Source organism: Anguilla anguilla, chromosome 2 (genome assembly GCF_013347855.1).
Source record: "Anguilla anguilla isolate fAngAng1 chromosome 2, fAngAng1.pri, whole genome shotgun sequence".
NCBI lineage: Eukaryota > Metazoa > Chordata > Actinopteri > Anguilliformes > Anguillidae > Anguilla > Anguilla anguilla.
In genome coordinates this window covers 63,186,814-63,209,518 of record NC_049202.1, presented here as the reverse complement: position 1 = coordinate 63,209,518, position 22,705 = coordinate 63,186,814, and the positions used below count along the sequence as shown (strand labels likewise).

Here is a 22,705-nt window from a genome sequence, read left to right as displayed (position 1 = left end):
AGTAACCAAGAGAAACACCTTTGCATGATTCCTTCTGTTGGAATAAACACGTTTTAAACAACCTACATCTGAAGTAAAGAAATAAGAAGCAAGATATTAGTAACTTATTTGCTAGAGTGGGGCCAGAGACCTGATTTAGTTATTCGGTCATTTAAATTTAAATAGTGAAGCAAAGGTGTCAAACTCACGTCACAGCTGACCCGGTTTTATGGTTTCCTTTCAATAGGCAGCCAATTTAGCTATTGAAACAATGTGTGCTCTTTAATCAATCAGTGGCTTAAGTAATTTAAACAAGACCAGGTTAAAAACTAGTATATGGCTAGACCTAACGCACGTGATCCGGCCGACCAATGGTGTAACTTCATAACTCGGCCGACCAATGGTGTAACTTCATCACTCAGTCAGTCAGTCAGTCACTCACAGACATTCGCGTTTGTAGGGCTGGCCCCGCTGTTGCGATGACTATACCATGTTCTGTTTTCCACCTGGAACCAGGCTGCCAAGAACTGTTTGTCAGATTATGTCAATTAACTTAACAGTAATTCAAACCAAGGGCAGGGGAACTGACCGCATTCATTTACCAAGTTTGGGCAAAAGATATCTTGCAGTGCTTCTGACCTGTACAATCCCTGTGAACAGATTGATAGTTTGCCTTGAGTGATTGTCCATATTAATTTGCTGTTGTTGCACAGGACTGTATAAAGGGTTATCACAGGATTGTACTGTCATAAACTGTAATGTTACATTTACACTTTTTTTTCTTTCCCTTGAAAATCACTTGCATTCATCCCACACTCCTTCAGTTTAGAGAAAGCTCATAGTCTCACTTTTGGTTGCTGCAACCTGTGCATATGTCAAACAATTATGTCAATGTGGTGGGTTTAAAAGATAACACGACAGAAATATTTCAGAATTAGTTGTACTCATTGTGCAAACCAAGCAATATTTATCTGAAAGTCTAAAATGTATAATTGATGAAATATGGGGAAATGATAAAATATTTATGTTTTACTGAGGAGTTGCACCCACAACGACTTGCTGGTCCGAGGGATTTTTATGCATTAAATGTATGCGGTGTAGGTCACCTAAAGAAAACATTTATTGTGCATATGATTTGACAGTGAAGTATTACAAAAGCGCGTTTAAATGTGTATTGAATTCCCACATCCAGTAATGTATAGGACCGATATGGTAACAAGGCTGACCTGAAAAATGATACCAGTGTGTAAGGCATATTTTGTCCTTCGTTGGGAAATACAGGTCTTCCTCATGCGATTGCTGATGCTGCACTTGGGTGCAGGGTGGCGGTAGCGAGTCGCCTCCCCCCACCAGCGATGTGTGCATGAGAGAGAGAGAGCGAGTGTGTGTGTGCGTGTGCGTGTGTGTGTGTGTGTATGTGTGTGTCGCGCTCTCCACTATATCGAAGATGGCGGTGTCCGTGTTTCCCGGCGTGCGGCTCCTCTCGATTGGAGACGCAAACGGAGAGATACAGCGACATTCTGAACAGCAGCCGCTACGGTTGGAGGTGAAAACCACACCAGACGCAGCCCTGATAAATCTCTCCAACAGTGAGTAATCCACAGCTCCTTGTTCTTGCCTCTTTGCCTTGCTTCTGCGCATAATGCTGGACTAGTATCACCACAAAGTCCCGCTGTTATGAATAGCAAGCAAGCTAACTAGTCAACTAAATGTGCGCTTGGTGTGACTGGCTGTTCGGCAGGTAGGCTAACGTTAGATGCTATGACGATCAGCGCTCAGTTTTGCTGTTGGCCACATCGGCTTCTCCTGTAATGTCCCGTCAGTGTATTGTACTGTATTGCTGATAGTAAACAGTTTTGTTGACATAATGCTAACTAGCTCTCAATGTGAAAGCTAGCCTTGTACCAAGACTGTTTACCCATATAGCTAGACTGTGTTAACTTGCTGGCAGCCTAACGTAAATTTCTCGGAAGGACCTAAGTCTAAGAATAACGCAGATCGTCAGGGGTTAAGTTGCCTCTGTTTTGTATTCCCTACTGTACTGGACAGCGAAATTGCTAGGGCTAGCGAGCTAAGCAAAACAAAAGCTCCTGCAGTCCTGAAAATCAACTGCACAAAAAAGAACAATAACCTCGGTCTGTTAGCCATGTGCGGTAGCTCGACAGACTGCATTAAACAATGTAAGTGTATCTATTGATTTGAAAATGTGTTTAAGTCCAAATAGTTGGCTGGCTGACTGTTGGATAAACTGGGGATAACTTTTGTCAAGCCAGCTTTACCGGCGCGCATCACTGACAATATAGCCTGGGAGCCAGCAGTAGCTAATGTCTGTATCATACGCTAACATTACAGTACTCAGCGCGAAATATTATTTGTGCTAGTCATCGCTACGTGCCACCGAATTGCTAAATCGGTTGTATGTGTATTGCGAATAACCAAGTGTATTAGGTTTAGTTTTTATTCGTGTCCGCAGGCTTTAACAATGTAGTCCTGAGAGCTGACTAATGTTACCTCGTTTATATTGGGTACCCAGATCGCCAGGTTGGCTAATGTTAGCTAGCTAATTTCATTAGCTCACGATTTAGCTGGGCTGTTTCCTAATCCAGTTGCGTTAAATTTAGCTAAATAGTCAGAACACGTCAGCAGTCAGTGTTGCATTTATTCCAAGTTTTATTCACTCTTCGTCCCTTGGTCTGCGTTGAACAATAGCATGTCCCCGCCCCCTGCCTCCACGTCTCCTCCGGGGCTAGCTTGCTAGCATTCTTTTTCTTGCGCGCTGACTGGCGCAGTAATGTTTTATTGCACATTGGGAAGAAAGAGAGGCCTCTGGTTACGGGTGAATTTGCCGCCGATACGCGGACTTGAAAACTGCAGTTTAAGCATATGCATCTGTCTAGATTATAGTGTGTATGCGGGGGTGGGGGTCGTGTGTTTATTTATCTGCTAATGAACTATCATAATAGCAAAGCAGAAGATCTGCAGTATAAATATAGGCTTCATGACTGGAAATACCGGGCTTGATCACGTCTGTTAAACATTTCAATAGCGCTTGCTGCATTTATGGTAGGCTACCTCGTTCACTACATTAAACGCACCGAAACACGCAAGCATTAACTCGGGCGCGCGGCCCTGCTGCCGCTCTTTCAACAGTATCTTGAGGGAAAGGCACTGAACAGAACGAATACCCGACTGGCCCTTACCACAACCAAGTGAATTACAACTAAGATTCCCTCATACGTCATTGGATTGGACATGTTATATTGATCTGAAGTTGCAGAAATTATATTATGAAATTGTAAGGATGTTTTAAAAATGGTACTTAACATGCAGTAACGAGTAACTGTGTGGCAATGCGATGTTTCGTGATGTCACGAAGTGGGTTACGTTACGAAGTGGGTTACCTAGATATGCTGCCTGGTCTACTGTAATCCACAGTTTTACATAAATAGCTCTGATACACACTGTGGTCTAAAATAGAATTGTTTGGTATTGAACTGAGTAGTTGTTGCTCCCAAGGTAGTGTTCTTTTACTGGGTGAATGTCAGAATTAAAGCCTTATAAGTGTCCTATACAAATCATGTGAAGGAATTTTTCGGTGTCCCCCACACGCACACACAAGGACTGTCTCTATTATAATATTATATAATAGGCAAAGGTAAACGAGTAACGTTTTACTTAAATCCATTGTCAGATAGCGACAAAGTGGGAAGCAGAGTTGGTTAAACTTTATTTACTATCGGTGAATAGACTGACTACTGTATTATCCCTTATAACAACAACTTCAAGTAAACAAAAAACAAAACTATCTCACCATCATATGAGGCAATCAGGATCACGTATTTTAACCTTACAAAATATATTTTTTGTTGACTGCAGCATTTTAATTCTGTAAAAATGGTCTGGGAATAAAATTGGCTACATTACTGTTACTGAAAAGTAACAGTTCAGTCTGTATTGGCACAGGCCTTTCAGAGATCAATTTGCCAAAATGCAAAACGGTTGACTTGGTTAGAGGTGAGTGCTGAATGTTTTTCGATTTATTTACAATGTTCCCTGCTGAGCAGCAAACTCTTCGCTTGAACAAGTTTCTTGGATGCTCAGGTATTTCTGTCCTAACTGTCCGGTAGTTTTCCATCATACAAAAGGATGCTGGTCCACCAGTAGTGGTTCTTGCCTCTCATTCATCATCATCATCATCATCGCTCGCTGCGCAATGTTCATCGGCAATGTTTGTTAAAATTAAAAATAATAAAAAACGAATTCAAAATCTGTTGGAAAAGTTTTGGGGGGAAAAGGGTCGTTCAAAAGCAAGAGAACTGTTTAAAGACAGAACACGTCAGATTTTCACCACACGCGTATGATAACAAAATTACATTCAAATGTTAATGTTAACAACTAAAAAAATTATTTATGTTTCCTATTTGGGAAATACTCTAGTTTAGAAGCTAAAGTGGACAGCCCTCAACACACACACACACACACACACACAAAGTGTGTTGCAGCACCAAAGGAGACATTTAGACCCCCCCCCCCCCTTCCCATTAGTTTGTTTTGGTGCCCTGAAGTCCTGTTTGTGCAGCAAACCTCTGTTACCGTGGCGCTGTGGTTCTGTGATCTGTGCCAGTCCACCACGGCACCTGCCGGCTCTCACCACGCAGCCTGGAAGAACAGCGCCCCTGTCAGTTTCTCTTCTGCAGACCTGTCCCACCGCCGTGCATTGGCAGTGATGGAAACGCGGACGGGACGGGGGAGCCGAGCGGAGCCCTGGAGTGCTTAGCCCCCCCCCCCCCACCGTAGATTCGCAGCGCTGTCTCTGGGGGCCTGTAAGTGCTGGGAAAAGGCAGCACGTTTTTAAATATTTTAGACCGCAGCCCGGACCCAGCCCACCCTAACGTTCGCTGTTTACTCTCCGGTGTTCATGACCGAGTCTGTGCTTGGTGGACCTGGCTGTGCGGAACGGGGAACGGGAAACTGACCTGGCTTTACAAAAAAATAAACCAATGAATGTCTTATATAGTGCTTTTTTTCGCATTGTTTTGCAACCCAAAGCACCTCACTTATGTGCATCTCTGGCCTGAGGGTAGCTGCTCACTTTGTTTCCCTCCTTTTGTTTTGCTTGGCTCGGTTGGTAAGGGTGGTCGGGGGAGGGGGAGGAGGAGGGGGGGGGGGGGGGGTGCATAGTTTTGGAGAACATTAGCATTCAAATGGTCCATTCTCAAGGAGTAAATGTTGAGAAACGGCTGTCTGGGCCGGGCTGCTGTTCTGACCCACGGCACTTCGGCCCGGAGTTCATTTTCACTACGCTTCTGCAGCGGTGTCGTATATTATTCTTCCTCTAGTTGCAGAAAAACCTGGGGAGTTTTAGTAGAGGAAGTGGCTGTTCTCGCCGGCGCCGTCCCTTTTGCGTTCTCACAGAGCCTTTCAGCAGTGCAGCAGCGTTTGCAGCTGGGTCTCCCGGCCTGCCTCGTCAAGTCAGGTGACCTGACGCAGCCGCCAAACTGCCGCACAGCCCGTTATCCTGCCCCTCAGCCCTTCCCCGGTCAGTCGCGTTTCTGAAAGGTCAGGGGTCAGGGGTCAGGGGAGCGTGCCGCGCGGCACGCGGCGGGCCGAGCGCCAGTCCGCGCGGGCGCCCGATGGGGTAAAGGAGGCCGGCCCGCAGGGCCTTTGTGAAGTCAGCCCACCGCCGGTGGAGTTTATCGCCCTCTGCTGGCCGCTGAGCCGCCGTCTCCAGGTAAACGACGGGGCGCGTAAAAAAGGGCGTTTCATGCCCCCCTGTAGTTTGTGGGGTGCGGGGACGGGAAGGCCAGAGTTCACATGCCCTCCATTTTGCGTCCTCACGGAGCCTGGTAGCAGAGCAGCAGTGTTTGCAGCTGGGTTTCCCAGCATGCCTCATAAAGTCAGATGACCTTGGTTGCCCCCTGTGGGCTGCATCATCCAGGCGCGACGTGGGCCGGGGGGGGTGGTGGGGGGTGGGGGGTGGGCGTGGCTGGTCCCTCTACGCTACAGCGCCCCCCCTGTCCCGGGCCAGCTGGCTGTCGGGGTCTTATTTCAGGACTTATTTGAGGAGTTCCCAGGGCTTGTGGGCCCTGCTCAAGCAGACCTGTTGAGCTGCTGACCCCAGCGTTGTTACCTCCCGCAGGGAACTCTCGCTGGTGCACTTCTTCCGCATCACGCACTGGGGGAAGTGGCTACCTCACTTTGTCCTCAATTTACCCCCCAACCCACAGACGGGGCCACTGCTGACAGAAAGGAAATGGCTGGGGAGGGATGTAAGACGTGTCATACTAGCTTACATTTAATGTGAAGGAAGGGGAACCATGGCCGGTGTGTTCAAGCGGCATTCAGAACTGTGTCGTAGGCCTGCAAGGTGACCGGTCAGCCAGGAGAATGCTATTCGCGGACTCTGTATGCTGTATAAAATGTTAGTTTGCTATGTGCCATTGTTACTTTTTGGGTAGGTTGTACTTTGATATGTGTTCCATGGTTATACCGCTCGATACCGATCCATGGTTCAGATCGGGACATCTCTAGTGTGTGTGTGTGTGTGTGTGTGTGTGTGTCTTCAGCCTTACAGCGTGAGACTGAAGCATGTTGGGTGTTGCGTGTATTGGGGCTGGTGTGGATGCTGTGGTGGCTGATGGGATACTCCTCCCCCAGCAGAGGAAACATGCGTGTTCAAGTGCTCGTTGTCGCGGGAGACGGAGTGCAGCCGTGTGGGGAAGCAGTCCTTCATCATCACCCTGGGCTGCAACAGCGTCCTCCTGCAGTTCTCCTCTCCTGCAGGTACATGTACTACTGTCTGTCTGTCTGTCCTCCTGCAGTTCTCCTCTCCTGCAGGTACATGTACTACTGTCCGTCTGTCTGTCCTCCTGCAGTTCTCCTCTCCTGCAGGTACATGTACTACTGTCTGTCTGTCTGTCTGTCTGTCTGTCCTCCTGCAGTTCTCCTCTCCTGCAGGTACATGTACTACTGTCTGTCTGTCTGTCTGTCCTCCTGCAGTTCTCCTCTCCTGCAGGTACATGTACTACTGTCTGTCTGTCTGTCTGTCCTCCTGCAGTTCTCCTCTCCTGCAGGTACATGTACTACTGTCTGTCTGTCTGTCTGTCCTCCTGCAGTTCTCCTCTCCTGCAGGTACATGTACTACTGTCTGTCTGTCTGTCTGTCTGTCTGTCTGTCCTCCTGCAGTTCTCCTCTCCTGCAGGTACATGTACTACTGTCTGTCTGTCTGTCTGTCCTCCTGCAGTTCTCCTCTCCTGCAGGTACATGTACTACTGTCTGTCTGTCTGTCTGTCTGTCTGTCCTCCTGTGTATATGCACATCCATCCTCCTACGGCTCTCAGCTCTTCCCAGCTGCCTGTGTTTAAACCAGCATCCTACTGCCTCCTCGTTTTACGGCTCTGTTATCCGCTTTTATCCTCCTCCTTATTGTCTCTTTCCCCCTCTTACAGGCGTCCTCTTTTATCCACTCCCCTTATTCTGTAGATCCCTCTCTCGGGGTGTCTTCAGCGTTGGTGTGTGCGTTTCCTGGCCCTGTCGTAACAAAGCTCTGTCTCTTTCAGATTTCTCCTCCTTCTATAACATCCTGAAGAACTGCCGCGGCCACAGCTCGGAGAGATCAGTGTTCAGCGAGAGGACAGAGGAGTCCTCTGCTGTCCAGTACTTCCAGGTGAGTGATAACACGCGCACACACACACCCACACACGCACATGCACAATCACACACACGCACACACAATCACACATACACACACACTCGCGCACACACAATCACACATACACACACTCAGACATAGACACACTCACGCACGCGCACACACACACTCACACACACACACACACTCACACATAGACACACTCATGCACGCGCACACACACATGCACGCACACACACTCACACATAGACACACTCATGCACGCGCACACACACTCACACATAGACACACACATGCACACACACACACACACTCACACATAGACACACTCACGCACGCGCACACACACACACATGCACGTACGCACACACATACACACACACAGGCTCTGGGAAACGCGCTGGATTGCTGACGGGCTTACTCACTCACACTGATGAACTGTGAAGTGTACAGTTACCTTCTGACACGTATACTGATACCTGTTCATATTACTGATATTGAAACCCATTAGTTCACCCTGTACCTTCTATCAGCCTGATCTCTCTCTCTCTCTGTCTGTCTCTATGTCCCTCTCCCCCACAGTTCTATGGCTACCTCTCCCAGCAGCAAAACATGATGCAGGACTACGTGCGGACTGGAACATATCAGCGAGCCATTCTCCAGAACCACACTGACTTTAAGGACAAGGTGCAGCTCCGTGTTCATTGGAGCTTTAACATGTGTGTGTGTGTGTGTGCATGTGTGTGTGTGTGTACGTGTGTGTGTATGTGTGTGGTGTGTGTGTGTGTACGTGGGTGTGTGTAAGCATGTGCGTGCTGTACCAGGGTCACAGCCTCATTCCCTCAGGAATATGTTCCTGGAGGAAGCGGGCTCGGTGCAGGAGGCCCCTCCCCCTGCGTGCTGAGGGTGTGGAATCTGTGGTGCCGGCCTGGCTGACTTGGTGGCTCGTGGGGGCGGGAAGGGGTTGAGGGCCGGCAGTGTGAAGTTAGTGAGCTGGGCTGAGCCGGTCGGCGGCGGGGCGTTCCGCGGGCAGTAACCCGACCCGACGCGGCTCGGCACCACAGAGGCGTGGCGGAGTCTGTCCGTCAGCTCACATCCTGCGCCGCGCGGACCGTCCTGAGGTAACCCCGACAGCCAGCTGCCCCGGGACAGAGGGGGCGCTGCAGCGCAGAGGGACCTGCCCCTGAACACCCATCACCCTCCACCCCCTTGTCCACACCGTGCCTGGATGATGCAGCCCACAGGGGGAAACCACCCCACCCCCCAAAATAAACACTCAAAAAGCCCCCACCAGTGGACAGAAACATGCAGGCCCCTGGGGTAAGGCCCTCTGAGCGGGGCGAGTACCTGGGCCCCCAGCATCCCCAGAACCTTAATCTGCAAACACACAACAGGGGCCACAGCCTTTCTGGGTTTTTTTTGTTGCATTTTTTTTGCGGATCTTTCCCCCCCCCCCCCCCCCCCATGCACCACCTCAGCCCAAGCAGTCTTAACGGTTTCTTTTTTTCAAAACCGTAATTGAGCCGTCCTTCCGGAGAAGTGATCCAGGCCCTCCAGAGAATGAGCTTTCAAGGAATCCTTTGAACGGAGTGTTAAATTTATCCGTCAGGTCTAATGCCTTACTGTTCGGTGGGATGTGGGCCAAAATAATTTGGCTTCCGTTTAACAGCCCCTTTGCACTGCTGACTGATTGTTGAGACCTTAAATCTTAAACAGGGCTGCACCTGCTATGTACAAACCAGAATTTTGAGCTTTTAAACTCCATACACTCACAGTTGGGGAGCTGCACACAAATGCTGTATTGGAGTGCACACTCGTGGTTAGGGTACTACACAGAAATGCTATATGGGAGTGCACACTCGTGGTTAGGGTACTACACAGAAATGCTATATGGGAGTGCACACTCGTGGTTAGGGTACTACACAGAAATGCTATATTTGAGGGCACACTCGTGGTTAGGGTACTACACAGAAATGCTATATGGGAGTGCACACTCGTGGTTAGGGTACTACACAGAAATGCTATATGGGAGTGCACACTCGTGGTTAGGGTACTACACAGAAATGCTATATGGGAGTGCACACTCGTGGTTAGGGCACTATGCCCTTGTTCAGGGTTTCCTGTGCAGAAGGCCTGTTTAACTCCCTTGCCCCCTCCCTCCCTCCCTCCCTCCCTCTCAGGTGGTGCTGGATGTGGGCTGTGGCTCGGGGATCCTCTCCTTTTTCGCGGCTCAGGCGGGGGCCAGGAAGGTGTACGCGGTGGAGGCCAGCACCATGGCGCAGCACGCCGAGGTCCTGGTCAACAGCAACGGGCTGAAGGACCGGGTGGAGGTCATCCCCGGCAAGGTGGAGGAGGTGTCCCTCCCCGAGCAGGTGGACATCATCATCTCCGAGCCCATGGGCTACATGCTCTTCAACGAGCGCATGCTGGAGAGCTACCTGCACGCCAAGAAGTTCCTCAAACCAAACGGTGAGCAGAGGAGGGTCTCGCACGCACGCACGCATGCACACACACACATGAGCATGCATGCGCACACACACACGCGCGCACACACACGCACGCGCACACACACGCACGCGCACACACACGCACACGCACGCACGCACACACACATGCACACACGCATATGCACACACACACATGAGCATGCAGGAACATGATCTCTCTCTCACCCTCTCTCACACATGTAAACCTGAACAGGCACAAACATGCTGTCTCTCACCCTCTCACACATGTAAACCTGAACAAGTTTCCAGAACATCTTTTTTCAACTGACTACATTAACGACGACAGTCACATGTGAACATTAACATGTACAAACATGCTCTCTCTCACACGTGAACATGAACATGTACAAACATGCTCTCTCTCACACATGAACATACACAAACATGCTCCCTCTCACACGTGAATATGAACATACACAAACATGCTCTCTCTCTTTCTCTCTCAAACAAACGTGCATGGGTCACAAGCCTGCCTCTTTCTGGCTGTTTCCAGTTATTCAAGCCTTTTTAAAATAAGCACAGCGATGAGCCTGTCCAGTTAGAGATCCACGTAATTTATGGTGTGACAACCTGTGTTCAGGCGGGCAGAAGTAAATGCGTTCAGGAGCTCTCCTGTGCATATTTTAACAACCTTGAGCGAAACGTGCACTGAATTCCCGAAAAAAGATAGCGGTGTTTTTTCTAAAATGTGACCGTTGAACTGATGCGACCGTTCACGAGCGCGTTTCTGTGTGTTTGAAAGTTCGAGCGGCCTCTGGCGGGCAGCGTACGTCGAGCGGATGCCTGTGACCGCAGCGGCTGCACGCATCGGCTCTCTGCCGCCGTCAAGCGCAGCGAAGCCGCGGCTAAAATGGAAAAGAGCGGGAATTTCTCCCGGACTGGGGAGGCGGGAATAACGGAGCGGCTCTGTGGGCGCTAATACACGGGCTTGGGCCGAAATTACCATTTTAATACCATATAAGGTGACATTGAGTGTTCAGAAAGGCGCCTGGTAAATAAAATATATTATTATTATTATTATTATCGTCAATATTATTATTATTATGTCTCTATAATGACTGTACTGAGCACAGTTACTGACAGTCTAATGCACTTTTCTACTTCCACTTCTGTGCACTGAATGATCGTATTCGCGAGACGTTTTTGAAAGGTAACGTACGTAGGTCTGATTTCTGTTCTGGATAAAATTTTCGGTTTTTATTATTTTGCCGTGGATTGGCAGTATTGTGCTGCGATAATTAAAGAGACATCTTTACGTGACTAATGTTTTATGTAGCCTTAACCTGTGGCAGGTTCTTTTTTGTTTACCACTGACGCATGTGGAAATATCTTTTCTGTTGACGCGCAGTGCCTGCTTGTTTGTAAAGTGTGGCTTGTTGAAAATACAGCTCATTTTCATGCACCTGCCGTCAAGAGGGAAAAGGGCGTGGCTTCTGCTCGGCAGGGTCCTTATTCAACCTCGGGGGAAATGTTCATCTATCTGGTCTGGAGTCATGTGCATATGCAACTTCCTGTTTTTGGCTGACCACACGCTTTGCCTGAGAGTTTGCATATATGTAGGTCAGATTTAAGATTGCGGACGTATGTTTTTGAGTGGCGTGTAGCTTGGCGTGAAATATGCATATGTGCGGTTCAGAATGGAGTTTTTTACTGAGCTGAATTTGTGCGCGCGCGGTTCTTGCATTGGGATTGCATGGCCGTGCACAGCCAGGCCTCGGTGGAGCGCACGCGGGACAGATTCGGGTTCGTGGGGTGCGACCCGCCCCCTTTGCACAGTTACTATGGGCTGTGTTCGGCCTTGCCCCTGCGCGGGGCGCGCAGTCAGTCGACACGGAAGCTGCCCGGCTCAGCTGGTGGGGTGCAGAGGGAAGAGAAGCGCCTGCTGACTGCCCCCCACCCCCCCTGAGGGGACGAGTGCTCGTGTTGCACTCTCCCAAATGCGCAGCGGTCCTTAACGGCAGCGGGACGGGCCTGCAGTAGACACAGTTCCCTCTGAAGAGGCGGAGAAGAGTCCAGTCAGGGATGAGACGTTAAACGAGTGAACAGTAGAGCCTCTTTTCCACCGCAGGGCCGAACTGTTACCACGGCCGCTCCGCGCTGCTCAGGACTCGTGGGAACGGTTACCGGTTCTGTTTCCATCTGTCGGGCTGCTAAAACCAGGACCAGGAAGTACTTAAGTAAAAACTAGTGAGGACAGCAAGTGACGCGGTGGATCAGCGACGGCGTCCCGTTGTGTGTGTAATAAATATGCGCCAGTTGTTGTCGTCGTTCCCCATTCTGTTTTGTTTTTGTTCTCTTTCGTTGGCTGACGAGATGGACGAGGATTCTGTGTATTTTGGTCTGTTTTCGGTTTTTCTTTTTAGCGTATCCTCCACTGGCCATGACACAGTTTCGGGCATTTTTATTTATATTAGCTTCTCTACCGACCTAGCTTACGGACGTGAAGAGGCCGGATGTGGAGTCACAAAACTGACGTAATGTGAAACCAATCAGTGAATACCTACGTCATTAAGCCCGCCCACCCGAACGGTTCTGCTGCACTGAGCACGGTTGTCTAACTGTCCCGAAAATGTAATCGTTTGTAATCGTTCCGCGCCAAACCGTTTCCAGGTGGAAACACCATCGGAACCGTTCCTCTCCGTGCTCAGAACCGTTCAGCCCTACAGTGGAAAAGAGGCTCAGAGTAGCCCCTGTAGGCCTGTGTGAAATGGGGTCATGGTTAGAAGGCATTAATCATGCTGCGTTGTTGGAGACCAAGGCCTCTTATTTTTAGTGCGCAAACGCGGTGGTTTATGCTGAGGTAAACATTCTCTTGAAAGCCAGTATTGATGCATGGACTCCTGCCTCACTCTGTCGTTCCCTCCCTCTCTCTCCTTTCTCCCTCCTTCCCTCCCACCTCTCTAATTCCGTCTCTTGATAATATCTTTATCAATCCCTCTCACTCTCTCTCTGCCTCCCTGTCTCTCCCTCTTCCTCATTCCCTCTCGCTTCCCCCCTTCATCTCTCCCTCCCCCCCCCCCCCTCCCTCTCTCCGTCCCTCCACAGGTAACCTCTTTCCCACCATCGGTGACGTGCACCTGGCGCCCTTCACAGACGAGCAGCTCTACATGGAGCAGTTCACCAAGGCCAACTTCTGGTGAGGAGGCCTCCTCGTCCGGCCCGGTCTCCCAGGCAACCGGCGGCGATTGCTCTGCGCCGTTTCTTTAATTGCGCGGCAGCCTGTGGGGGGCGCCGCGGTGCGGGCGTATGAGAGCAGAGCCCGGCCGGTGGATGGCTCTGCTGATGCGGATGGGAGCTCTGGAAGCGCGCGGCGCTGCTGGTGGCCTGAGGATCTGGCGCGCGGAGCGCTGCAGCTGCTCAGAACCCGGAGTCCCCCGCGAGCGCGGCCGTCACGCTCTTCCCTTCGCCTGCATCGAGATGAACTTGCTAGATCTTTCACCTTTCATTTGTTTCCTTTGTTTTTATTGCCGTCACAGCAGAGAGCAGTGTTGGAAGTTCAGTGCTGTTCATTTATTGGATCTCAGGCTCTATAGCCTAACTCTCTCCCTCACCCTCCCTCTCTCTCCTCCCCTCTCTCTCTCTCTCTCTCTCTCTCTCTCTCTCTCTCTCCCTCTCTCCCTCTGTCAGGTATCAGCCGTCCTTCCATGGTGTGGACCTCTCTGCCCTGCGCGGAGCTGCTGTAGACGAGTATTTCCGCCAGCCCATTGTGGTAAGGAGTGTGTCTGTGTGTGTCTGGCTGTGTGTGTCTGTGTGTCTGTCTGTGTCTGTGCGTGTGTCTGGCTGTGTGTGTCTGTGTGTCTGTCTGTGTCTGTGTGTGTCTGGCTGTGTGTGTCTGTGTGTCTGTCTGTGTCTGTGCGTGGCAGTAACCCATAGTAGATCCTCCAAGTGGCTCCTCCCTTTGCTAGTACTACTGAACTGCAGTGTCATGATTGGACAGCGGATGCAAACTCCGCCCCCGGCCACTCCTCTAAGTGGCTGGCGGAGAGAGCCAAGCTCCTGCAGACATTGCACTAGTGTGCAAGTGTGAGCGACACTTATGTGCACTCTGCCCCACACACACACAGAAACATACACACACGCACACTGACACATTCACACACTCTCTCACACACACTCACACACTGTGCGTTCATGTATCCTGTGTTTGAGCACAATCCCCCACATCCTCCTTTATTCCTTACATCGTATTCTGTAGTTCTTCTTTACTGTTTCCTGCTTCCTCTGCCAGTCTTTCTCACTTCCTCTCTCCCCCTCTCTCTCTCAGGACACCTTCGATATGCGGATCCTGATGGCCAAGTCTGTGAAATACACCGTCAACTTCCTGGAGGCCAAAGAGGGAGACCTGCACAGGTGGGTTGATTCTGGTTGGTTATGGAACGCTGGCTGCGTTCCGGTTGTTTCTAAAAGGGGTCCTCACTACGCATCCTGGACCTGTTCCCTTCTGAACACGTCGTTAGGACACGAGGAAGGGGAGGAGGAGAAGAGACGGCGGCGACAGAACGACAGAGGAAGAATGTTCACGAGAATTTTTGGACGTCCTCATTCATTTCGCAGCGGCATTGTTCAGGAGCGGCTCTGAGGCCCCGCCCCCCCCGGCACATACGCGCTCTGATCCCGGGATGTTTCCACGTGACTAATTATCAGCAGCGCTTATGTCAATAAGAAGTGCTGAAATGAGTACACTTTTACCTTAAGGCCGCTTGACCCTTGCAAAGCATTGTGGGACACCGTGTAGCGCAAATCGCTTCCGCTGAGGGGGCGTCATCGTGTACTCTGCCGGAAGGGGCCGGACGAGGACGGGTCATGTTTCCGCCCCTTTTTCGTTGTTAAGCGTTTGAACGGTCGGCATGGCAGCTGGTTTGCCCCTTGCCAAGTCACCGTTAGACGAAAGGGGACGAAAGGAAGGAAGCTGGGAGTGTGGCCATTCCCTCCCCAGGCTTCCCAGAATGCCATTTGAGCCCTCAGATTGGCATTTCCCAGAAGCGCCTTTAACCACTACTGCTTTAATGGCCACTGCTGACATTCGTAAGGTTGCCATGGCCTCTGGGCTGAGTGGCCTGTAGGCCTTCCATATTTAACCACTGCAAACATGCACTTCCAAGAACCAGAGCACAAGCTGTGGTGTGAATGGGGTGGAGGGAGGGAGGGAGGGAGGGAGGGGGGTATATTTAAGGAGTTATGAATGGAGATGTCAGTTTGGCTGTGGAAGTGAGGTTGTTTTTTTTTCACTGGCCCCTTGCGGGGAAGGCTGTTTTCTGTGGCATTAATGAGCCAGTGTCTGATTCTCTCTTCTCTCTCCCTCTGTCCCTCCCCCTCTCCCTCTCTCTCTCTCCCTCTCTCAGGATAGAGATCCCATTCAAGTTCCACATGCTGCATTCGGGACTGGTTCATGGGCTCGCCTTCTGGTTTGATGTGGCTTTCATAGGCTCAGCGTAAGTTTGCAAGTGTGTGTATGTGTTTATTTTGGTGGGTGTGTGTTTAGGTGGGTGTGTGTGTGTTTGTTTGGGTATGTGTGTGTTTACGTGTGTGTGTGTTTGTTTAGTTATTTATGTGTTTAGGTGTGTGTGTGCGCGTGTGTGTGTGTTTATTTGTGTGTGTGTGTGTGTGTTTGGGTGGGTGTGTTTAGGTGTGTGGGTGTGTGTGTGTTCAGGTGGGTGTGTGTGTTTTTGTTTGGGTATGTGTGTGTTTAGGTGGGTGGGTGTGTGTGTGTTTATTTGGTTGTGTGTGCGTGTGCTTGTGTGTGTGTGTGTGTGTGTGTGTGTTTATTTGGGTGTGTGTGTTTGGATGGGTGTGTTTAAGTGTGTGGGTGTGTGTGTGTTCAGGTGGGTGTGTGTGTGTTTTTGTTTGGGTATGTGTGTGTTTAGGTGGGTGGGTGTGTGTGTTTATTTGGTTGTGTGTGTGTGTGTGTGTGCGCGAGTGCACGTGTGTGCGTGCGTGTATGTGTGTGTGTACGAGTGAGTGTGTGTGTGTGTGTGTTTGGGTGCATGCATTGCTCACCCCTGCCCCCCCCCCCCGCAGGATGACCGTGTGGCTCTCCACGGCCCCCACAGAGCCGCTGACCCACTGGTACCAGGTCCGGTGTCTGCTGCAGTCGCCGCTCTTCACCAAGGCTGGGGACACGCTGTCCGGCACCGCCCTGCTCATCGCCAACAAGAGGTGCGCCCCAAACCCCCCCTCTCGCTCCTGGAAGGGGACGATGTGAGTGCCCATCTCGCACAGTACAGACCTAACCCCCCCCCCCCCCCCCCTCGTCTCCCGCCCCTACAGACAGAGCTACGACATCAGTATCGTAACCCAAGTGGACCAGACGGGCTCCAAGTCCAGCAACCTTCTGGATCTGAAGAACCCCTTCTTCAGGTGGGTCAGTCCAGCAGTGGCACTGCTGGTGGACAGAGGCGGACTGTACCATGTCATATTTGCAGGGGTGGCACTGGTGGGCAACTCCGCTCCTCCCTGTCTGACTGCGTACGTTTTACAGGTACACAGGCAGCACCCCTGCCCCCCCAGCAGGCTCACACTACAGCTCCCCCTCCGAAAATATGTGGAGTACTGGAGGGGCCTACAGCATGAACCAGGGCATGGCTGTGTCAGGTATACCACACACTCAGAGAGGACATGCTAGACATCACAAAAAACACACACGTATACACACACACACTCACACACACACACATAAACACACACTCTCTCTCACACACAGACAATGAGATATGACAGGAGACAGGCTTATAGCATTGTCCCGTTGCAGCAGTTTGTCACTGTGATTAATGATCTGACAGACTGCCCCGCCTCTTACCCCGATTGGTTCAGAGCTGTAGTGATGACTCGGCCCTGGAACAGTAACTCTCAGCCTGTGGTTATTATGTGTCTGTGATTCATTGTCTCTCCCTCCCTCCCTCCCTCCCTCCCTCCTTCTTTCTCTCTCTCTCTCCCTCCCTCCCTCCCTCCCTCTCTCTCTCTCTCTCTCCCTCCCTCTCTCCCTCTCTCTCTCTCTCTCATGCAGGAATGCCTACAGCCTATGATCTCAGCACTGTCATTGGCAGCGGGTCCACTGTCTCTCACAACAACCTCATCCCCCTCGGTAAGGACACAGACTACCTACTCTCTCATACACACACACGCACACAAACACACTCTTCGCTCATATACGGTCACACACACGCGACACATTCTCTCTCTCACTCACACACAGACACACAGATACACACACACACACCGTAATATACTCTCTCATACACACACACGCACACAAACACACTCTTCGCTCATATACGGTCACACACACGCGACACATTCTCTCTCTCACTCACACACAGACACACAGATACACACACACACACCGTAATATACTCTCTCATACACACACACGCACACAAACACACTCTTCGCTCATATACGGTCACACACACGCGACACATTCTCTCTCTCACTCACACACAGACACACAGATACACACACACACACCGTAATATACTCTCTCATACACACACACGCACACAAACACACTCTTCGCTCATATACGGTCACACACACGCGACACATTCTCTCTCTCACTCACACACAGACACACAGATACACACACACACACCGTAATATACTCTCTCATACACACACACGCACACAAACACACTCTTCGCTCATATACGGTCACACACACGCGACACATTCTCTCTCTCACTCACACACAGACACACAGATACACAGACACACACCGTAATATACTCTCTCATACACACACACGCACACAAACACACTCTTCGCTCATATACGGTCACACACACGCGACACATTCTCTCTCTCACTCACACACAGACACACAGATACACAGACACACACCGTAATATACTCTCTCATACACACACACGCACACAAACACACTCTTCGCTCATATACGGTCACACACACGCGACACATTCTCTCTCTCACTCACACACAGACACACAGATACACAGACACACACCCTAATATACACTCTCACGTATGCAGCATACACTCTCACAAAGAACACGTGTGAGACACACATGAGCACGCGCACACAAACACATGTGGCCTTGGATGTAGGAGTGGCCAGACAGACGCAGAGCAGGTGTAAAGGTCAGGTCAGGCCAGGTCCTCGAGCGGAGCGTGCGATGGACAGGTGAGGACAGACGCAGCTGACGTCAGACGCACTGGTGATTGTGTGTGTGACAGGCAGTGGCCCTGGTGCTAGTGACACTCAGCCCTAATGAACAGGCAGAGTGCAGCCTTGCTGTCTGAGTGAAAAGAGCCCTGGACGTACAGCCACAGAGGAGCAGCTGCTGATGCACTAAGAGACGAGCGTCAGCCAGCCTGCCTCTGTGTGGGCTACCTGAACACAAGCGCACTCAATCACTGTGTGTGTGTGAGAGTGTGAGAGTGTGCGTGAGTGTGTTGTCTGTGTGAAGACCGTTTCTGTATGTACGTATATATTGGGACTGTTTTTGGACGGAAGGAGTGTGTATCGGTACGTGTGTGTGTGTGTGTGTGTATAGGTACTGTTTTTGGAGGGAAGCAGTGTGTACGGGTGTGTGTGCATGTGTGTGCGTGTGTATTGGGACTGTTTTTGGGGGGAGGCCGTGTGTATGGGTGTGTGTGCGTGTGTGTGCGTGTGTGTGTGTGTGTGTGTGTATATTGCGACTGTTTTTGTGGGGAAGCCATGTGTACGGGTGTTTGTGTGTGTGATGATCATTGTGGATATGGAGGCTGACTGTCCTGTTTTGTGTGTGTTGGTGTCCGCCTGCAGTGAACACAGGGATAGTGAACCACACCCACTCCAGAATGGGCTCCATCATGAGCACAGGAATCGTCCCGGGTGAGTGTGCCCCCCCCCATCCAGGGTGAGTGTGCCCGCCCCCCTCCCCTCCAGGCGAGCCGCTTGTAGGCCGTTACACTTCCTGCATCATCACAGGGATGATGGAATGGGAGTTAGACGGTCCTCATTTCACCTCACGCGGCAGAAAGCGAAGAGGTGCTCCACCAATCACAGAGTATGTTGTTAACCGGTAGCAGAACAACAACGCTGACTGCAATTGGTGGCAATTTCCACTGGGATCCTGGAATTAGAGAAAAGAAGTTTCTGCATTGTTCTATTGGTTACCGTCATAATCTGTGATTGGGTGGAGTTTGTTTTTTTGGGGGGTTTTTTTCTGTGTAGTCAAAATAGAGTAAAGTGTTTTAATATCCCTTCATTATCGTTTACGTACAGCCCTGTAAGACCTGATCACACGCATGCCAACCGCAGGCAAATAAAAATATCTGAGATAAGCGACTCCTAGTGGCATATAACAATAACATTTTAGCTCTGCCGGAAAGGATATGAATTACCGCTGTACAAGTCAAGTATTCAGCGTTACTAACTATTGTGTGGGTGTGGAATAATCTTCCAAAGCTAAAAAGCATGGGGGTTTCACAGAGCTGGGTTTATCCTGGGAAACTTAGCCTAAATAAACAGGCCAGGCTTCTCAGAGATGGCACATGCAAAAAAAGCCTTCTTGTTGTTTGTGAGGAGGCTGGCGAAAGTGACCCGAAATGCCTGCTCGTTCCTCTCCACAGGGGCCTCGACGGGCCAGTCCGGCCCCAGCAGCAGCAGTCCCCACTACCCAGTCAACAGCCAGTTCACCATGGGCGGGCCACCCATCTCCATGGCGTCCCCTATGGCCATCCCTAGCAACACCATGCATTATGGGAGTTAAGACCTTTTTGACCTTTCACCTCTCACTCCCTCAACTGACGGCAGCCAGAAGAAAAACCAAAACCGACTACGTCCCCGTCGCCACCGCCCTCCCCGTCGTGTGCCCTCGTCTTTCGGTCCCTCGATCGCCCTCGCCGTTCGACCCTGTAGTCCTTAACTCCTCTGCCGTCCCCTCGTTTCTTTTCCATTCTTAGGCAGGCCACAAGGTGGCAGCACTTCCTTGCTGATGGACGCGTACCGAAGAGACTGTCGCGTGGCGCAAGAGGAAGCACACACACACGCACGCCGTTCTCTGCTCTCACAGAATGCTACTGTGCTGTGACTATAAAACGTGTAACGTGCGCGCACACACACACACACACATGCGCGCGCGCGCGTGTGCGCACAAGACGTGAAACACAAAGCTGGACTCAAGACGGCGTTCCCGGCTGTTCTGGAAGAGCTGAGGAACGTCTCCCGCTAGCTCTTCCTCGGACTCCCAGCACGGCCTGGTCACCAACGGATCCTTTCCCTCCTCTGCTGTGAACTTTGACCTTGGCCCTCAACCACCCCCCACCCCCCCCCCCATTATTACATGGAGCAGAGAACTGTGATCGCGACAGTGATTATAATCCAGCATTTTCCTCCATCCCTGGACACCTGACTTGAGATAGACTGAGTGACACTTGTATAGTACCTCTTCTCTCCCTAGTGTTTGATTTTGCCATGCCAAGTTTACCTCTAGCTTAGCAAAGAAAAAACGAGACTCCTGTCTAAAAACGCACCTCTCGAACTGCCTGTAGAATCCAGTCTTTTTATAATCAAACTGCCTGTTCCCACCAAACCCCACTCTTTCCACTGCCCCCCCACTCAGTGTAGTTGTCTATTTAGAGCACAAGTTGCTGCAAATTAAAACATCTGTGCTTTCTCCTTCGCTCCCTCCCTCTCCCGGACTTGATTTGCAGAGCAGTCAGCCAGTGGGCTCTGGAAACAAAGCAGTGGAAGGCCAGGCCTCAGCCAATGAGAGTACAGGAATCAAGCTGCTTTTTTTTTTTTTTTTTTTTTTTGGAGAGGTGAGCTTGGCCAGTCAAAATGAAGAGGGAGCAGGAGAAGGCGGAACTGAGTTTGGGCTATGAGGACTGAGTGCTACTCTGGAGCAGGTGCAATTCTTAGTCAACAGTTTTGTAGTTTACAACCCTGCCCCCTCCTCCCCCTTTATACCTCTAAGACTGAAACTAGTGTGGTGCTGCTGGTGCTCTGTCATACCCCCCCCATCTCCCCCACCCAAAAAAAAAAACCTCAGAATTCCACCCAACCTCCCCTGCTTCCTTGCCCCCCACACAGGCAGTGTTGTTGCCCGAGTTATGGACAAAGGACAGACAAGCAAAACTGTACGTTGCTTCCGGTCATAGGTATGAAGACTTCGTTCAGTTCGGGTTTAGCAACTTTTAAAGAGAAAATGAAACGTCTCTACTAGTTTGTAGACTTGAATAATTTCTTTTTTGTCTTTTTTTTTTCTTTCACAAAAAAGATACACAAAAAAAAGCAAAAAAAAAAAAAAAAAGGAGCAAATTAAATGTTGGTGGAGAATTCCCTCTGAAATGTGGGCTTTTATTTAAGGACTTCAGACTGCCTCACAGGGCCACAGCTTCCAGAGCATACAAATTCCACTGAAAATAGTCTTTTGACCCAAGGTTGCAACAATTTCGACGCCACGTTCTGAGGTTGGAGAACAGCTCGGTCTATGCCAGTGTGTTCTGTCCAGCAGGGCGGCAGTGTTGCCGTCTCAAGCTCGAACCAACCAGAGAGAGAGAGAGAGAGAGAGCTCTGGGTAAAAAGCCCCTTTCATGGTTTTGTTTGGCAGTCACTGCTACAGATTTTGGCAATAAAGACCAAAATGCAGGTAAGTGTTCGCCAGATATATATCTCACAACGTCTCAGGGCTCTTAGCTGTGGTTGGGTGCGAGTCGTGGGTCACAGACCCTCACTGGTTTGAGGAGCGCTCGACAGAACGGGGCATCGGGGGCCCTGCTGGTTTTGAGGAAAAACCTTTGCAGAATGAGAGTTTTGTTTACGGAACCCGGGGCTTCCTTTTGAGGGAAGCGAGCCAGGCTGGCGTCAGTGGGGTTCGGTGTGCGGACCTCCCCGAACGCGCACGAGGGCCCAGTGCTGACGTGCCCGCTCAAGGCGTCTCACCCAGACTTGGAGCAGACGGCTAGCCGTCCGGGAGACCCCAGGCAACCCCCCCAAGCCCCCCACCGCTGAGTTGAGACTGCCTCCTAAGTCCCAGACCAGTTGACCTCAATTAACCTAGCGTGCTAACGCGTGCTGCTCAGGGCTGTTTAAGGGCTGTTTAGCTGCACTCGAGGAGCCGTTCCGCCTTCGGAAAGCGGCCATTCGGGCTCAAGTGGCCACTCGAGTGTTCATTTCAGCGATCGCCGGCCGAACGACTGCCTCTCATCGAGTCGGGCTTCGCTTCCCTGGAATTACCCTTCGCCAGTCTCACTGCGAGACATCTCGCAAACAAACCGATACAAATCCACCCTGACTTCAGCTGAAACTTCACACCACCTTCCAATCCAGCAAGAAATGTTGGTTTTAAAAAAAATCTAAGGGTAAGTGTTGCTTTGTGAAAGCGAATAAATGCTGGAAGGTTGGTTGAGGTTTCTGAACGGTGCATACCCAGTATTCACTTTTGGCCTCAACCCAAGCGGCTCCCCTGATATGTATGGAAGAGAAGAACCACATCCCGAGACTCATCTGCTGCTTAAAGCAAACCGTTTTTTTTTTTAGTAGTCGTAAAACCTTCCAAAAAGATTTGCAGATTCAAAGTAGACCTTGGAAAAAAAATTTCCAACCTGAAACTGGGAGCCTTTCGGG

General features: G+C 50.6%; 1 protein-coding gene across 4 annotated transcripts; it reads left to right on the top strand.

Moving 5' to 3' along the window:
* The first annotated feature begins 1,335 nt into the window (after positions 1-1,335).
* LOC118221635 (histone-arginine methyltransferase CARM1) lies at positions 1,336-20,758 on the top strand. 4 transcript variants are annotated; one of them, XM_035406873.1, is made up of 15 exons: positions 1,336-1,568; positions 6,640-6,762; positions 7,539-7,645; positions 8,213-8,317; positions 9,811-10,099; positions 13,183-13,273; positions 13,765-13,846; positions 14,402-14,487; positions 15,480-15,569; positions 16,156-16,293; positions 16,405-16,494; positions 16,616-16,728; positions 17,141-17,218; positions 18,899-18,992; positions 19,708-20,758. In XM_035406873.1, the coding sequence occupies exons 1-15, from the start codon at positions 1,343-1,345 to the stop codon at positions 19,820-19,822; spliced, it is 1,827 nt and encodes a 608-aa protein (XP_035262764.1). In that variant the 5' UTR covers positions 1,336-1,342; the 3' UTR covers positions 19,823-20,758. The 4 variants fall into 4 exon arrangements, with proteins under 4 accessions (XP_035262764.1, XP_035262763.1, XP_035262762.1 ...); XM_035406872.1 differs by having other exon boundaries at positions 6,637-6,762; XM_035406871.1 differs by having other exon boundaries at positions 1,337-1,568; positions 6,637-6,762; positions 18,899-18,967.
* Positions 20,759-22,705: the final 1,947 nt, after the last annotated feature.